Source organism: Pteropus alecto, unplaced genomic scaffold, assembly GCF_000325575.1.
Source record: "Pteropus alecto unplaced genomic scaffold, ASM32557v1 scaffold65, whole genome shotgun sequence".
Lineage (NCBI taxonomy): Eukaryota > Metazoa > Chordata > Mammalia > Chiroptera > Pteropodidae > Pteropus > Pteropus alecto.
This window is the reverse complement of record NW_006439191.1, coordinates 9,449,021-9,465,992: the sequence shown is the minus strand read 5'-3', so window position 1 is coordinate 9,465,992 and position 16,972 is coordinate 9,449,021. Positions and strand designations below refer to the sequence as shown.

The 16,972-nt window shown below is 35.6% G+C and overlaps 1 protein-coding gene across 1 annotated transcript in view; it reads left to right on the top strand.

The window, feature by feature from the left end:
* Positions 1 to 16,972, top strand: part of LOC102888097 (potassium channel subfamily T member 2-like) — a 145,909-nt gene that overhangs the window by 14,745 nt on the left and 114,192 nt on the right. The window contains 4 exon segments of the mRNA XM_025049843.1: positions 1,124 to 1,183; positions 2,523 to 2,597; positions 3,721 to 3,804; positions 6,736 to 6,830. Coding sequence (XP_024905611.1) covers positions 1,124 to 1,183; positions 2,523 to 2,597; positions 3,721 to 3,804; positions 6,736 to 6,830 — 314 coding nt within the window.

Genomic DNA, 16,972 nt, shown 5'->3' with positions numbered 1-16,972 from the left:
TTTTGAGAATTTGTGACAAAAATCTACGACTATGAATTTTATATCACGATCAAGCTTGGCTAGTGTATGCACTTCTAAACGTATTTAACTTATATTACCATGCATTTACGTTTTCCTTATTGTCTTTGTGTTTTAAAATTCACTTAAATCAAAGTTTTCATTCCAACAAGAGTCGAAATGTAAAACTCCAAGCTACCCGCCTTTCTCATGCAGCTTCTCTTACAGCTCAAAGGTCTAAAAACAGATACATTTGTTATCAGAGGCATTTGCTTGCTTATTTCAATTCCATTCATATATCCTAGAGTGCTTAGAGTATTTATTTAACACAGAAACATTTGGGTCTCTTTTCTAGTTACTTTTTCTGTTGCAATCATAGCTTTTTGGTAGTTCGGCAGTGGGAATTGTATATTCGATAGAGGAGAGAGAGAAAGATGGAATCCTGTCTGGGAAAAGGGCAGAAGGGGAACTGGTTCTGAAGTTCAAATAAAATCTGAAAGTGTCCCTAAGTGGCGACACGGACTGTTTTTTGTCGAGTGTTCACAAATGGTGCTGTTTCATTCCGGTTGACGTGGAGGTGGGCGATGGCGTGGGCCGTATCATTGAACTCGAAGCTTGTGTTCTTTTCTTTCTGAAGGGCGCTGCTGTGTTTGGTGGGTGCACTGGACACGGTGGTGGTATAGCTAGCAGAGGGTGTCGTTTGTGGTGTGGCAGCTGCGTGCGACTGCGTGTATTAGGGAAACCCACACACAATAAACCTATTCTTTCCGCGTCGTGCAAACTCTAGCCAGTCCAGCGTTCCAATCTCACGTTTCCATTTGTGATCAATAAGAAAAGATTGATCAAGGAGGCACAGAAATCCCAAAGGCTAAGCTGTGGTGCCAGAGACGGTCTGCAGCCTGCCACCTGCAGCTACACGATAAAGTGCCATATATCACCTCCCTATGTCATATAGGCGTGTATCACAAATATATAGATCTACATGCATATATGCATATGTTTATAAATTTAACTTTTATAAGTCACGAATATGATAATATATATTATACATACTATATGGTATTATAATTATGAATATGTATTAAGTTCATTGCATTTTCTCATTAAGGTGTAATTTATATTTTAGGTTTTAGTGGCCTTGATAAGTCTATTTGAAACAATACTACTTGGTTATCTCAGTTATAAGGTAAGCTATTTTCATTAGAAGTTTTCTGCTGATAGAACACATTACTAGCATTTACCCAGCATTCCTCTATTTATTATTATTCATACTCTGGGGATAAAGCTAGCTCTTCTTAAACCACTTTAATTATGTTGGACCTCTCTAGTACGTGATAAAAAACTGCAGTAATACAGTAATGCTTTCCTTGATGGCTTCAAAATACTTCGCTAATTCCTATGGGTTAATTTATCCATTATATGCATGCTCAGATGAGCCACACAAATAGAATGATCTGGTTTTTTTATTGTTCTCAACCTCTTTTCCTGATCTGTATAAAAAACATCAAGGGAGCAAAAACGTGTCTATTAGGAATCATTCGAATGAATTCTCTTAATTTTTGGCAAAGCTCTGTTTGGCCAACACAATTTAACAAGTATTTATTGAGCCTCTTTTTGATGGAGAACTCCAAACTGTGCATTGTTTGTTTGCTTTTTAGTGAGTTTATAATCTAGAAATGGGGATAGACAGGGAAAAAAATTATATGGAAAATAATAGATGGCAGAATAACAGGTACTGTTATTCAGTGAGGTGCAAATAAAGGCCTGTGGGGTTCACAGAGAGGGGTCGGATCCTGGGGTGACAAGAAAAGACTGATTATGCTCAGTAGTTTGCACAGGGATGCAGGATGACACAGTGAGGGGCCCGTGCTGGGGGTGATGTTCTGATGTCGCCTTCTCGAAATGGTTAACGATTTGTCAACAAGAGGCCCTAACAGATCTCTTAGTCCTGTGCATTTTCATTCTGCACTGGGCCCTGGGGATTACCTAGCCAGTCCAGGTTAATACTGTTGTGTTATGTGGGTTGAGAGGTTAAAATCTAGTCGATGGAAAAAAATGCTTCCTTGATGTTTTCTTAATGTAAAAACAGCGTTAATACCAATGGACACTGTTAACAAATGGTGTGTGTAGGAACTACGTAATATTTAGTTTGTGAATATAGCTATTATAGTAAACACGTTACCATGGGGTCACTTTTTCATTGATTCTGTAGGTTTTGCTCATGTGTTTTCTTTTTACTGGTAACTTTTATTCCATGAGATATTACACGACAAAACGTGTCATATGTAATATTCGAGGATTACCGTAACATTTGTTTAATTCTTAAACTCACTACAAAATCGAAAAAAGCATTCTCACATTTAGAAAAATAATCCCTAAAAGTCATCCCTACATCTTTAGATAATGATTCAGTATCCTGTTAATACAAGCATCCTTATTGCTGGAGAAATTCTGAGTGCTGTCTTCCCCTCTTTGATGGGATTTGGTATAACTGACTTTTATTTTTATTCATTCTTTCCTGGAAGGGAAACATCTGGGAACAGATTTTACGAATACCCTTCATCTTGGAAATAATCAACGCGGTTCCCTTCATTATCTCGGTAAGTCCTGAGAGAATCTTTAAAAAATATAATTTTGTCACTAGACTTGAGTAAAGTCTTTACATCTAAACACTAGTACATCGCATATTAGTTCAGATAAATGAATTTAGGCTTTGGTTAGAATCGTGACATTAAAAACAAACAGTCAAATCACTCGGATAACTGGATTGTGAAATTAAATGAAGACTAATGAGATTTAGTGCCATAGCAAAATGAAATGCCATTTCAACAAGTGTCAATATTGTCTGAACAGACTAGAAATTGCTCCATTTCTTATGTATATTGTGGAATTAAAAAACAGGTACCACCAAGTATTAATAAAAGTTTCTCACATCGAGAATATATTTATCTCTAGTTTAACTGCAGGATTTATTACGTCCAATTCTCTCTTTAATTAGTAGATTGTGAACAGCCAACCAGCAATTTGCTTCTTCGTCAACGTCCTGTGGAGTGCCAACTCCAAGAAGATGCTGTTCGATCTCATGTTCCCCAGCAAAATTAGGTTTTAACCTGTATTTGATAGTTATAATAGTGTTTGTGGGAACGATGCTAACACCTTGAGTTTTATTTGGAAAATTATGAAAAAAAAAGTAGCTATCTGAAGCTGCTGCTCGCTTCTGCCAATTATGCTGAGTGATTTACCTAGAGGAGCAACTGGATTTAGATTAAACGACTGACGATCATTCCAATTAAACATGGTTCCCCCGTGTCACTTAAAATGTTTGAATCCCAGGAGAGTAAGTGGTGATGTTATAAAAAGCAAAGTCTTCTCTTATTATTCCCACTTTTCCCCTTTAGTTGTAAGGAAGAAAGAGGCAACGTCTATTATAAACTGTCACACAAAAACGATTTAATGATAGAATTAGCATAGTTATATCTGACAACTAGTGGGAGCTTATTGTTTTTTTTTCTGCTTCTACAATAATTTCCCAAAGAATATTTCCCTAAGACTTAGATCATCTATTCCTTGCATTTTATTAATAATATGAGTTTAAAGGATCTGTCACATGCTTTAGATCATTATAGTGTCTAATAACTTATTTTTCTGTTTTACATTTTTTTAAATCTGCTGGATATGATTTCTTGCTTTGAGATAAAAGTTTAGTTTTGACTTGTTTTTCAGATATTCTGGCCATCCTTACGGAATCTGTTTGTCCCAGTCTTTCTAAACTGTTGGCTTGCCAAACATGCCTTGGAGAATATGATTGTAAGTATAAAAGCACAAAAATATCTTTCAACTTTTCAGTCTTTCTTTCGGTGTTTCCATTAACTAGAGAGAAAATGGCTTGTGGTCTCTCTTTTTCATTCTGTTTTCTCCCATAAAACATAAACTCATACTATAGGAATTTATTAAGTTATAATGAAATATCTAAATGTTTCATTTTTAAACTTCTTTCAAATGAATTTAGTTCCTTAGTAAACAGTTGTATTTAAATGTTTGTAAAAATGAAACTTTTGGTAAAACTGTCAAATAATTAAAGTGATTTGTTGTGTACACGCATAAGCTAATAGACCTTAAGTGACCAATTTGCTTGTATCCTAATCAGAAAGAAAAGTTATAAAATGTCCATATGGCCAAGTCACTGCCTTTGCGAGGCCCTATGAGCTGGGAAGCAAAAACGGTCGAGATTTTCTAAATATCATCGAACCGAAGCTCACTGCTCTTTGGACTGGTCCAATGAATGAGTCAATCATCTGAAGACAAATAACCTTTGCAGGCAGTCTGCTGCTGTACAATGGGATCTGTGGTTTTAACGATTCAGGTCACGGTGGCAAACTTAACTGCTGGTAGTCTCGCATTCCGTTAAAAGTCTATGGGGTCTTGGAAGGCCCTGTTTTGTAGCTGGAAGCTCCTCATTTAAGGTCATCTTTTTAGAGTTGGTTGGGTTTGGGTTGTAAGTGGGATGCAGGAGAGACAAAAGGAGTCAAGAAGTAAGAGATGTAGACTCGGAGTGTGTCGCAGTTGCATTTTGCTCAAGGCTGACCCTGTTTGGAAGGACTGATTTATAACTACGAACAAAATATGTTGATAATAGGCTTCAATCCTTACCGGTGAGCTCTAAGACTGATGTATAATGGGCCCCTTGGCTTGCTCTTTAGTCATTCATTCTACATATGTTCATCTGAGTCCACTACCTGCCAAGCACTTTAATGGGATAGCCACATGATTTAACTTCTTTGCTAATTTCTTCATCTTGAAGAGAATAAAAGTATCAACATAACAGGCTTGTTATAAGAATTAAATGAAGTTACATGTACATATATAATGTGTGTATAAATACATGCATAAACATAGTAAAGGCTCAATATTATTAATTTTACCACACTGAAATTAAATTTGTAGAGACAGAACTGTTTTCCTTTTAAATGGCTTTTAAACAGAAATTATGAGAAAAGTTTTGGCCACGAGGTCTATTTGGATAACATTTGAGAGTTCATCACTGGATAAATGTTTCTAAACATTCACATTAAGGGACCACTGGAGTCTCATGTGGCCAAAGGGTGGGAGGCGGTAGCCCATGGAGGGGCTGGAAAGAACGGTGGGTTGTCTTAACTGTTCAAAAACAAAAATAAAAACTTATTTCACTAACTATAGATTGCCTAAAGTGCTAATGAAAAAAAATGCACCAGAAAAAAAAATAAACCTCTTTGCTCAATTGTGTTTATTATTCGTTGGAAAAAATTACCTAACCCAGAGAGAAATCATTAGTCGATCACTGAGAAGCAAAGCAGGGCTTTGCAATATTAATTTAGGATTCATTTTCATTATATTTCTGTATTTTACTTCTCCTCTTACTGATTAATGTTTATTAATTTTTCTGTTCATTAACACATCTGTCAAAAGAAAGTAAGGGTTGAGGTAAAATTCTAATCAACTTAATTTTTTGTTTTCGTAACGGTTCTGGTTAGATAATGTGGTGGAAGAAGATAAAATGATGGCTCATTGGTATTTTATATCAGTGACCTGAACTCATTCTATACTGATTTTAAGACTACTGAATGTTTATCATAAAAAAATTTGAGGTGAACCAAAAATGAGAAAGTTATGAAAATCTATAAGCCTACCACACAGAATACTAATAATAATTTATATTCTTCTAATATTTTCTATGAAAAAACATGCACACATATCATACATTAAATTATATCGTATGTTCAATTTTATAATTTGAATTTTTCGTCATATACTAGTATGTAGTAGACAAGTTCTTATGTCATTAAACATCCTACTACAGATCATTTTTAATGGATGTATCGAAATCTATTACATAGTTTTGATCAATTTATTTAAGTATTTTTGTACTGCATAATTTAGTTATTTTAATAATGAACATTTATTATTTCATATAATAAATATAATTTTGTAATAAAAGTGAACATATAAACATAGATTTCCATCTCTAATGATTTTTATGTGGTTAATTTTTAGCAATTGTTATTGAGTAAGTACTTATTAAATGAATGAAAAACACATGAAACATAACATACTTGTTACTTGTGACCTATATTACCATATAACCTTCTAGAAATTTATAATAAATTGCATGAGCAGTATCATATGTGAGTACACATTTTTTGCATCTTAAATTACACTGGGTAATATTATTTTTTATCTTTCGATTGCAAAAAAAAGTCTATCTATCTTGAATTCAAATTTCTTTTAATATTAATGAACCAGAACTTCAAAAAATTGTTCACTGGCTATTCAATTTTTTTATGATAAATTGTCTGGCATAATTTATTTTTCCAGATTCAGAGAATGAGATTTGATAGTAGTTTGACCCAGCTATTACTTTTCCCTGAGTTGAATATATTATTTTCTGATCTTTTAAAATTAGAATTTTCCATAAGAGATGGTGCTTCCACAGAAGGCGTTCTGGGGAGTCAGCCTCTATAGATGTTTGTAAAGCGAGTAAACTGAAATTTGGTGCTTTGGTGGTCTTACCATGGTATTATCTTTGTAATATGAATGCTGCAATAAGATATACTTTGAACTAGGCAAAACTGGAAATATGCTATATCTATTTAAAATATATGTATTGAGTATGAAATGTAATGCATAGTAATTAATGTAATGAAACTCATGAATATTTAAAATTTATCAAAACTTAAAATATTTTTTTCTGTATTATTTTAGAATGATCTACATAGAGCCATTCAGCGTACACAGTCTGCAATGTTTAATCAAGTTTTGATTTTAATATCTACATTACTATGCCTTATCTTCACCTGGTAAGATTATGCATATCGGCATTTTTATTATGTTTCATTTAACTGTGGTGTGTCAAAAAACTATATTATAAACCATTTTAATAGTTCGATGAAAATCGATCAATCGTTCACTATAAAATGTAACGGATCACCTACAGAAATAAAAATAAAATGCTTCCTTCAGTCTTAGAAAAAAACGTAAAAGCACAGGTGTCATTTGGCGTTGATATTCACTGCGACTATGGCGTGTCCCCAAACGCTGTAAACAACCCAATCACAAGAAAGTGTCCTGTAAGCCCGCTGTCAAAAAAGAATATTTTCCTTCAAACTGCTGACAGAGAGGCGCCCTTACCTTCCTACAGTTTTCAAAGCAGAAACACTGTTGAGAAGAACTGTCAGTGCCCGTCACTGTCTCCACCTGTGCCTTCTCTCTAGGGTGGCCTAGTGTGCAACCAGGTGTAAAGCAGGGGCAACAGCTTCTGAGGGTGTAAGGCAAGACATATCACTTTGCTCTGTTAGAGGAAACAGTTCTTTCTACTTTCGACATTGACAATTAAAAAGTAGACCTATGTGAACCGATGCACTGTTCGTATGGATTCATGCAGACCCTTAACTAGAGAAAAAAAAACGTGAAAATTAGCAAACGAGGTAGGATAATACATGCGTTTTGCAGGAGTCTCAGATCGTATGTGTAATTGTGCTCTGAGCTGGATTTGACCTATGGGGACAAATAAAAAGCTAACTATGAAGTACTAAGAAGGATGCACTTGTACGCTGTCGTAACAGAACGAGAGCTACGCTAGCCGTAGGTATATGTCCGGAAATACGGTCACTGAGTGGAACCCGATGACAAGGAAACGTGCCGAGAAACGCACAGCTAGGTGATTTGGCCATCGTGGGAACATCACAGGGTGCACCTGCATAAACCTCGTCACTATCAACGTGACAAAGAACCAACCGCGGAAACTGTCCGTTCTCCACTTTTATGTGACTGGCCCCATGGGAGGTTCATTTTCACCTGCGACACTGCGCACACGTGTCAGTCATTCCTTGCTCTGTGATGTCACTGCTAAGATGTCACTAACAAACATTTTTCAGCCCCATTATAACCTTTTGGGGCCATTGTCATATATGTGTTGTGTCACTGACCAAAACACCACGACACGGCACATTACTGGATAGATTTAGAAAACTCGGTATGACAATCAGTTTGCATCAGCAGATGCAGTTAATCACTATCGGACGGCTTCAAAATGTTTTCTTGCATACTTTTGTATTAAAAAATAAACATTTTAGGATATTTAATGCCTTTATATATAAAATATTCTTCTAAAATTGTCATAATGCCATCTTCTAAAATTTTTTTAACCTTTCACAAGTTGCTTTATTGTTCACCTAGTAAATATCTAACTGCATAATGAAAGGCTAACAGTAATGACTTCTGAAGTTACTAAAAATTCTTAATTTTAAGATGACCTCATTTGAATAATTTAGTTTTTCTCATTTTACCTAAGAAAAAGTACTTAAAATTTTTATATTCTTATGCACGTGCCAATATTTCAATTGCTGGAAATTTACAAAAACTAAAATGAATGATTTCTAAATATAATGGGAAGTCTTAAAATAGATTTAGAAAAGAGGTAACTGCAATATTAATGCTCAAATAAGGACAAATTATTTTTACATGACAACACTTACTTCCGCACTTCTGTTCCGGAAGCATGCTCATCACAATGAATCAGTCCTCCTGGGCCATTTGCCCTTCCTCTCTGCCTCTGTGCCTGTATCTTCAGTGGTTTTTATTTCCTATGGCAGTGACTAGGCACATTTGCCCACTTTCTTATGTCAAGGAATGCAACGGTGGTAGATAAAGGGTTTTCATGATCTATATAAAATTGCCATTATGTAATTTATTCATGTTTCCCTGTTTGTTTTATATGCAACTATAGCTGTTTTTGTTGTTGTATATATATGTTTGAATTTTAGACAACTGAGTGGTAGTTTTAACGGATATTATCTAGTGTTACAGCTGTCTCCAGTATGTGACTATGCACGTCAATGTGTAATTATGATATAGGTATGTTTAGCTACATAAAATGTTATTGTTTTTAATTACATGTACATTAATACATTTACATTAATACGTTTTAAATTATAATATCTAGAATAGAGAAACTCAAGTTTAATTTCTGTGCATCCCATCTAGCATGACAAGTAAAACGTCTTCATAAATCATCATAGTAAGGAAGAATAAGTCTCATTTGAATTTACCATCATAAGTGTAGTTATCTAAGAGAAAAATATAAACAACGGTGAATTAGTTATATCATACAGGCTGCTTTAACAGAGTTTCACTACACACTCTATAAAATACAAGTATACGTAAAGATCTAGCAACTTAAACTAATAGAATTGTCTAGGCAGTTTGTCCAAGGCTGTGATATCAGCTGACTGTTATTGGAGACTGTTTCCTTGCCTCCTGTTTTCGCCATTCTCAAACATGATTTCCATCTCATGGTTCAAGATGGCTGCTCTAGTGTTGCCATGACATACTAACTCCAGCCTTCAGGAGGCAGATAAGGCACAACCCAGAAGTTGCATGCATAATCTGGGCCAGAATTCGGTCATATATCCACATGTAGCTTTAAGGGAGCCTGTAAAACTGTGGCCTGGCTCAGGAACGATCAACCCAGCTACGTAGTGTGCTATCATGGAAAAGAGGAAAAACTCCATACTGTGGGACGATAATCAGTCTCTAGCATTGGTAAGTCATTAAGGTCCAAATATATATCGTTTGTTTCAAAGACTAGGGCTATACTAGTTGGGAGACCTTGGGCAACTTACTTAATTTATCTAACCATATTTTCCACATCGTTAATCACCCTATGAGATTTGTGTTTTTTATTAGCGAGAATTAAATTAGGTATGTTTTAAAAATGTCTAGCAGAAGTGATGGCATATGTCGCGAACACTCCAGAATTTAAATCTTTTCTACTTTACATGTCCTCTTTGTATATAAGATAACTAAATCATCGTGTGACCCTACAAAAACGAATTCGCTCTAAAATATCTCAGCATGGTGACTTATTAATAATACTATAAAACTGAAGCAGTGTGCCTCAAAACACATTGAATAGCAACTGCCAATAGGAGAAAACATCTTCCTCCACTGCGATGCATTCGGGTTTTCTGCACTTCCTACTTATTTTTCATATTTGTTTCCTCTAGTTAGACTCGCTGAATAGTAGTGTGTGTCTCTGTGTGTTTGTCTGTCTCTCTCTCTCTCTCGATACATTAAACACTTTTAATTTTATGAACAGAGCATTGCAACGTGCCCATGGCCTCAATCTCGCTGTGGTTAGGGCAACTTCTTTATTTAACCTTCGAATAACATGACTGGCAAGTAGGGGGATGATTTTAGGTGGCAGACAGGGGAGTGACTGCTTTTTTAATATGAAAGCAAAAACTACTTTCTAGACCATTTACGAGTATTCCTCCTATGAATAAAGATTTTTGGCTTACTCTCTGAATATTGAGTCATACATAACGTCAGAAATTACCATTCCCTTTTTCTACCTCACCTATAAAAGGATGTCTCAGATACACATCTATAGGTATATTTTGTTTATATTTATATACATGTATTTGTGTAAAATCTCACACGATGTAAAATGTACATATACATATAGATGTAGATATCTCTACGTATGTAAATATCTATCTCTACGTGTATATTTTACATTGTGGTGAGAAAAATCATAATTAGTTGCTGCTACGTTACAGAGCAAGACTATCGGTGCTTTTCAGAATAAGAACTTTTAATATGTGGGTTATAATTTAAGCCCCGAAACGTTCAGGAACGCACATTTGATGCATTAGCTGTGTTGTTCGTGGATCTCACCATCTTAAAGTTACCTGCTTGGTAAAGCTGCCATCTAGTTTTAGAACGTGTCCTCTCTTCGTCACTATTAACATTACAAAGAACCATCATTAAGCACCTGTCTGCAAGAGACACGTGCTCAGTGGCAAACTGAAATACAGATCAAGCAGCTGACCCACTCCCTGTAGGCGACGTGCTCAGAATTGTTTTTCGTGTCATTGTGACGGCACTGGCCTGATCTTCCCACACGTCTGCTGTGCCCCTTCACTGTCAACAATGCGCGCTTCCGAGGCAGCTGGGACTTGTCATTCCGCCTGTGTCCCTGTAACAAAGCCCAGTAAACTGGCACATCCGGGAATGGAGTGCATGGCTTTAGCCAAATTATTAACATAGTCTAACTAATAATAAGTACTCTAATTAATAATGTGTTTGGTTTTCTAATTTTACATTCGTAGACTTACTTTGCACCTACTTCGTGTCAAACTTTATTTTTTACTTAAATAGCTATGATTACATATTTTCATATTATTTCTCAGTGTTATAAAGAGCTAAATTAGGTTAATGGATATTTTGTTTTAGTCCAACGTAAAACAGTCAGTTCGCCTCCTCAGCCTTATTTCAGGAGAAAATAAATACATTTTTTCTTTAAAAATGTGATCTAGTTAAACATAATTAGCACGCTTAATTCAAAAGTATTTGGAATTTTCTTGTGCATCGTTGATTAATACTTATTTGAAGGCTGGATGTTTAGAATCTTGAACTCTATTAACTGATTCAGCTGTAAGGCAAAGAGCTACTTGGGAAGGGGACAGCGAGGAAGTAGGTACGGTAGTTGGGAGAAAGCGTTAGAACACGGTCTAATGGTGTTGTCACTGTCCTGTTTGACGCGGTTTTGTTTGGTTTATATTATAAATGGATGATAGAAAGTACATGTGTTGGAAGATCTGGAACTAACAGTCCCAGGTTTATATTCTACTAAAAAAAAAAAAACAAAAACGGAAAACTGTTTGTCCCCATGGAATTTTGCATAAGTGAGCAGTCAGGTGTTAGCTGGTTAATTAGCCACATGAGGTAAATTTAATTTGGGAGAAAAGGAAATATGATCATTTAACGTATAAATAATAATAATGTAACTGTTATTAATATAAAAATCTAGGCAACATGGTGTTAGACTAAATTCTGTATCAGACGAGTTGTTTTTGAAATATGGCAACAGTGTATGATTATTTTCAAATGTGCCAATAGTGAGAACAATGGCTAACATTTCAAGTGGTTACTATTGGGCACTTTTCTGAGCACCATACATGTATTAACTAATGTAATCTTCAACAGCTTATAAAGTCAATTCTATTATTATCCTCATTTTGTAGATGAAGGCACAAATACTCAAGGAATTTACAAAAAGGAACAGCCGAGTAGATCATTCTTAATTGTCCACTGATCTACTGAGAGCTATGCTAAAACTTCAGGAAGAAATAAAGTCATTACCCACATGAATAAGAGTCAGTCCAATATCTATATTCTCACCAGAGCTGATAGTTTCTAAAATACTGTTCACAAATTGTCAAGGAAAATTGATTTAGAAGCTGAAATTTGATAGAATTTAAACCATCATTCAATCGTGACAGTAATGTTATTTTCAGACATATGAGAAATTAGAAGTATGTTACCTACATATTTTTAGGGATGTACTACAGAAATAAGAAAAAAAAAGGATAAAGAAAAAAATTTAGGTTCTGAGAAGCAGCGGTATATACGGTCAAACACGTTGGCCCTGGGAAACCATTTTCATGCTGCGTTTTATCAGAAGTGGAGCTGAAGGATTATCGAGACCAGGACATTTTTATTTTCTCTGGTGTAGACACCCAGCCAGGGGAGGTGTCCTGTTAGAAGCTAGGGTGAAGGAGCGAGAAAGCCACAGCTCACAACGCACCAACCACAGGACCAATGGCTTCAAATGGTGTCTACCAGAAGAGTTCAGAGGGAAAGGCTCTGTGACATTAGTTTTATACCAGTCAAGATGGTCATCCATGTTGAAAAGCAATTAGCTGATAATCTCAAAAAAATGAATACCTGGAGAACTATGATACGTGAGGTCTCATTGAAAAAAAAAAAAAAGAACAAAATCTAGCCAACTCAGAAATAAAATTAAGGAAAGGAAAAATTTGGTGAAAGAGTTAAGGTAAGAAATGAATCAGTTTATAGCATTAGACATGAATGCTCAGCTCCCAAAGAGATCTGTAAGTGTCCTAATAATAAAAACGATAGCTAACGCTTATTTAATGTCTACCTTCTTTGCCAGACAAATTTCTATTGCTTTGTGTGTATTAAATTGCTTAATTCTGCACAATAACATTCTATGGCAGGTATTATTATCATTTTACAGACGAGAAACTGAGGCACAGAAAGGTCAAACAAAAAGATAAACCTTAGTTATCTAAGGTCCATAATTAACATTTCGAGGAGAATTATAGTTTACTAAGATACTAAGATGACAATCTATTGATTTTTAAAGATGTTTTTGATTAACTGTAGAATATTTTATCACCTCCTCTTTTGTGTGAATAATTAGGACCTCAAATTCAGCACGTTTCTAACTGTTATTTAGTCTTTTTGTTAATTTTAGCAAAACTAAATACATCTGTTATTTTGAAATAAAGAAAATGCATGTTTGTACATCACGGCTTAGGGTGAGCTATGGTCACTTTTCATGAATTACAAAATTGCAGTGCATGTTGACTTCAGATGAATAGTTTATGGCATGATTCACTTTTTTTTTTTTGCATAGACCTAAAATGAACGCCCGTCGATTAAGAACCTACTTTCGACAATAAAAATACTAAATTTATCGTTACCACAAAAATACCATTTCTTCCTAGAAAATGTAAAATCCCAACATCTCACATTATTTTAAATTCCATGGGAAATATCAGGCTTTAGGCAGATACTCTACAGGAAATGAAAAATGATTATTTGGAGCAATTTAATTGGTATCCATTTAATAAGTACCAAAGTACAAGGTGTGGGCTGGTTTGAATGCTAGCGTCTGAATTACAAGCCCGAAGTTAAAGCACTAGATGCTCACAGCACAGGACGCTCTTGCTAATTAAATTTTTCAAGCAACTGTATATAACAATGGGGCTCGTGGGGAGTGCATGGATGCTTAAGGTTATTTATTTCTGCCACGTGACTTCTTTTTCTCTGAAAACATTTTGTTGTATAAATTGACATTTACCAGGTGGTGAAAAAGTTTACAGTCTTGATATTTCCTTTCATTCAAATTAATGTTTTCCTTATAAGCCTTTCCAAAGCTTGAAAAGCTTGTATAACTAAATGCGTAGTTAACATTTTATAAAGAGGCAAATTTTTTAAAGCACGGCAGTCAGTGATTAGTAATTAAGGTGCCTTTGTTATTATATAGAGGATCTATTTAAGTCAGCAAATCAATTGATTTTTAGTCGTTTTAAAGCGGGTAACATAAGTCTGTATTTTAAAATCTTAATTAAATGTTCAGATTTTGTTTTAGAATTACATAACACTGCATTTGTGTCAAAGATAACACTTCCGAATGTTTTGTAAAGAAGTATACCTCATGGCAGACTCTTAAATCCAACATTCTTCACGAACGTTTCAAAAACAAACTATTTTTCTTAAAAAAAAAAAAAAAGTTAAGCTACCATTGAAGCTTTAAAAATACTATATTTAATTCATTTAAATTCTTTAAATACTTGAAATGTGTGCTTATCTAGTATAATTTTTCAATGCCTAGATTACTTTTCTGGTTTTTAATATTGCCTTTTTAGTGAAGCAGCCATATACTAACCAAAAATATATATGACAGTGCAATAGGGTTGGTTTGACTCAGTTGCAAGTTGGGGCTGAGATAAGCTGTAAGTCTCACAATGCACCTGTCTAGCTGCCCTGAGAGCTGGGTCTTAAACAGCCCCGTTTGCCTTCCATGTGCCCAGAGCCCCACCTTCTAATTCTAGTTCTCATCACCGTTCAGAGCCCGGGTCCATCACTGCTGCGAAGGGTACACTTCAAGGCCGTGACTCACCTGGGTGCTCTCTCACCTGCACTCTGAGGCAGTGAGCGAGTGCAGTCTTATCTAAGTCAGGACACGTGGTAGATGGAGTTGGGTCACCTGCTGGCTTTCTCATGATGATGTGTGACAAATCTCTGGTAAAAACGAAGAGCTCTACGATCCCTAAGAACGATTCTGCATCGTGGTCTAGTCCATGCTTAAACTTTTTCATTATCCTGTGCATTTCACTCAAGCTGATCTTAAACACAGTTGTCATAGTTGCTGTCACTTATTATGGACTTCGGTTCCCCCCTGGATGATGGCTGTTGTCACACCAGAATAATGACAGAATTGCTCTCTTCAGTAAGCTTGAAGGTGCGCTTGCTCTTTGGTATGATGGTAAAAATCGCTAAGTTAGAACCTTAAAACTCTGGGTTCGTCATGTGCCTTTTTCACTAATCAATGCCATGACTGTAAGTTCACGTCATCGACTGTACGTTATGTGTTAAGAGTGTGGCTCTCGTGTTGTGTTCTTACTGCCATAAAACTTTTTTTAAAAAATGAAGTGGCACCGTTGATGACGAATTGGATATAAGGTGCGAGATAAAAATGGAAGGATGACTTTGAGGGCTGCATTTTGGGAAACTGACTGAATGATGGTGCCATGCCCAAGGATGAGGAAATCTGGAAAGGCACATAAAGAGGGGAAGAGAGTCCGCAGGAGTCGAGATGCCTTTGAGCAACACGAGATGAGGTGTGCTGTGTAGCCATTGATCTATCGGAGCCTGGAATTCAGGAAAGGGGTTGAGGCGAGGCGAGGCAGATTGTCAGCATCTAGACAGCCATTAGGATAGGGAGTTTGAAAAGAGCACCTAGGCATGAGCAAAGCGGAGATTCTGATGAAGAACAAAGCAAAACAAAAGCCTTAGCAGGCCAGTAAGACGCATCGTCTAGGATGAAGAGCACAATGTCTAAGGGACACCTATGTGTCCCAGAAAGGTTGGCAGCAAAATATATCAAGTAAAAATTCGTGAAAATGCAAGGAGAACTTGATCAAAATGTAATGGTAGCAGATTTTAATCAAGAGTGACATTACTAAAATGAACCAGAGAATATTTTTTATTTTCCACTTCTCCAAATATAGCCCTCGCTACACCATCCAACCCAGATGGTTGTCTATTTTAAAGCTTAGTCAACGTCAGAGCTTTTATAGTATGTTTTCTTCATAATAAAAGCATGTTCTTACCATTAAGCCCAAATCTGTGTAGAATTCATACATCTTTTGAAAATGCCGTCGACTCTATTTTTCCTGTTATAAAATTCCTCATTTTTTCATTGTCTTTTTCTTATTCTCTTTATGTTGCCCAACTTCTGAAATTGCACAGACACTTTGCATTTTGACTGATTTTTAGAATCCTTACATTCAGGAATATGTATCCTTGCCGTTCTCGCAACTTCCTCTCATGAAATTCTTTCAATTATTTCACTGTATTATCATCCACCCTCTTTCTCGCCCAGAATCTTTGCTAATGTATTTTAAGGTATTTTGCTTCAGTGCCGAGAGGTTCATTTTAACGTCGCCTTCTCTGCGTTCATTGCTTCGGCTGATGCCGTCTCCTACCTCAGGGTTACATAAACTTTCGCCAACATTTTTCTCTGCAAATGCTGTACAGAATCTTCCTGATTATTCCTAATAGTCCAGGATCATGTGGCCACTTGATACTCTTTTTACAGTTTCTGTTAGCCCATCGAATTATAATTATTATGGATCTTTGTTACATCTTTATATATAAGTTTAACATATTTATTTTTAGGTTCCTGGTCTGCTAGCAAATTGATTTTAGGATGTTCTAAATATCTCATTTGAATTTCATATGAGCTTGTTCCCTCTAGTGTGCCTGCTGTGAAGGTGAAAACCCGCTTTCAATCCTTGCTTTTTAATTATCCTTTATAGTCACAATTGAAACACTCAGCCTACTTTCCTTCAAGCCAGATATTTCCCAAATGCTTTAACTTCTGTCCTCAGGATTTTTTTGAGTTGTTTATTTGCCTTTCTCTAAATCTTTTCTATTTTATAATAATAAATTCAAACAGGACTCAGAGCTGACTAACTATACAAATCGAGATCTAATTTATATAAAAGCGTTTGGTGAATTATAAAGTACTATTCAAACATAAAGTAGTATTTTTATTGCCATAATTTAGGGGGCAGATTTCTAGTTGAGCAAAAAGAAATGTTCTTTTAGCTTTTATTTTTTA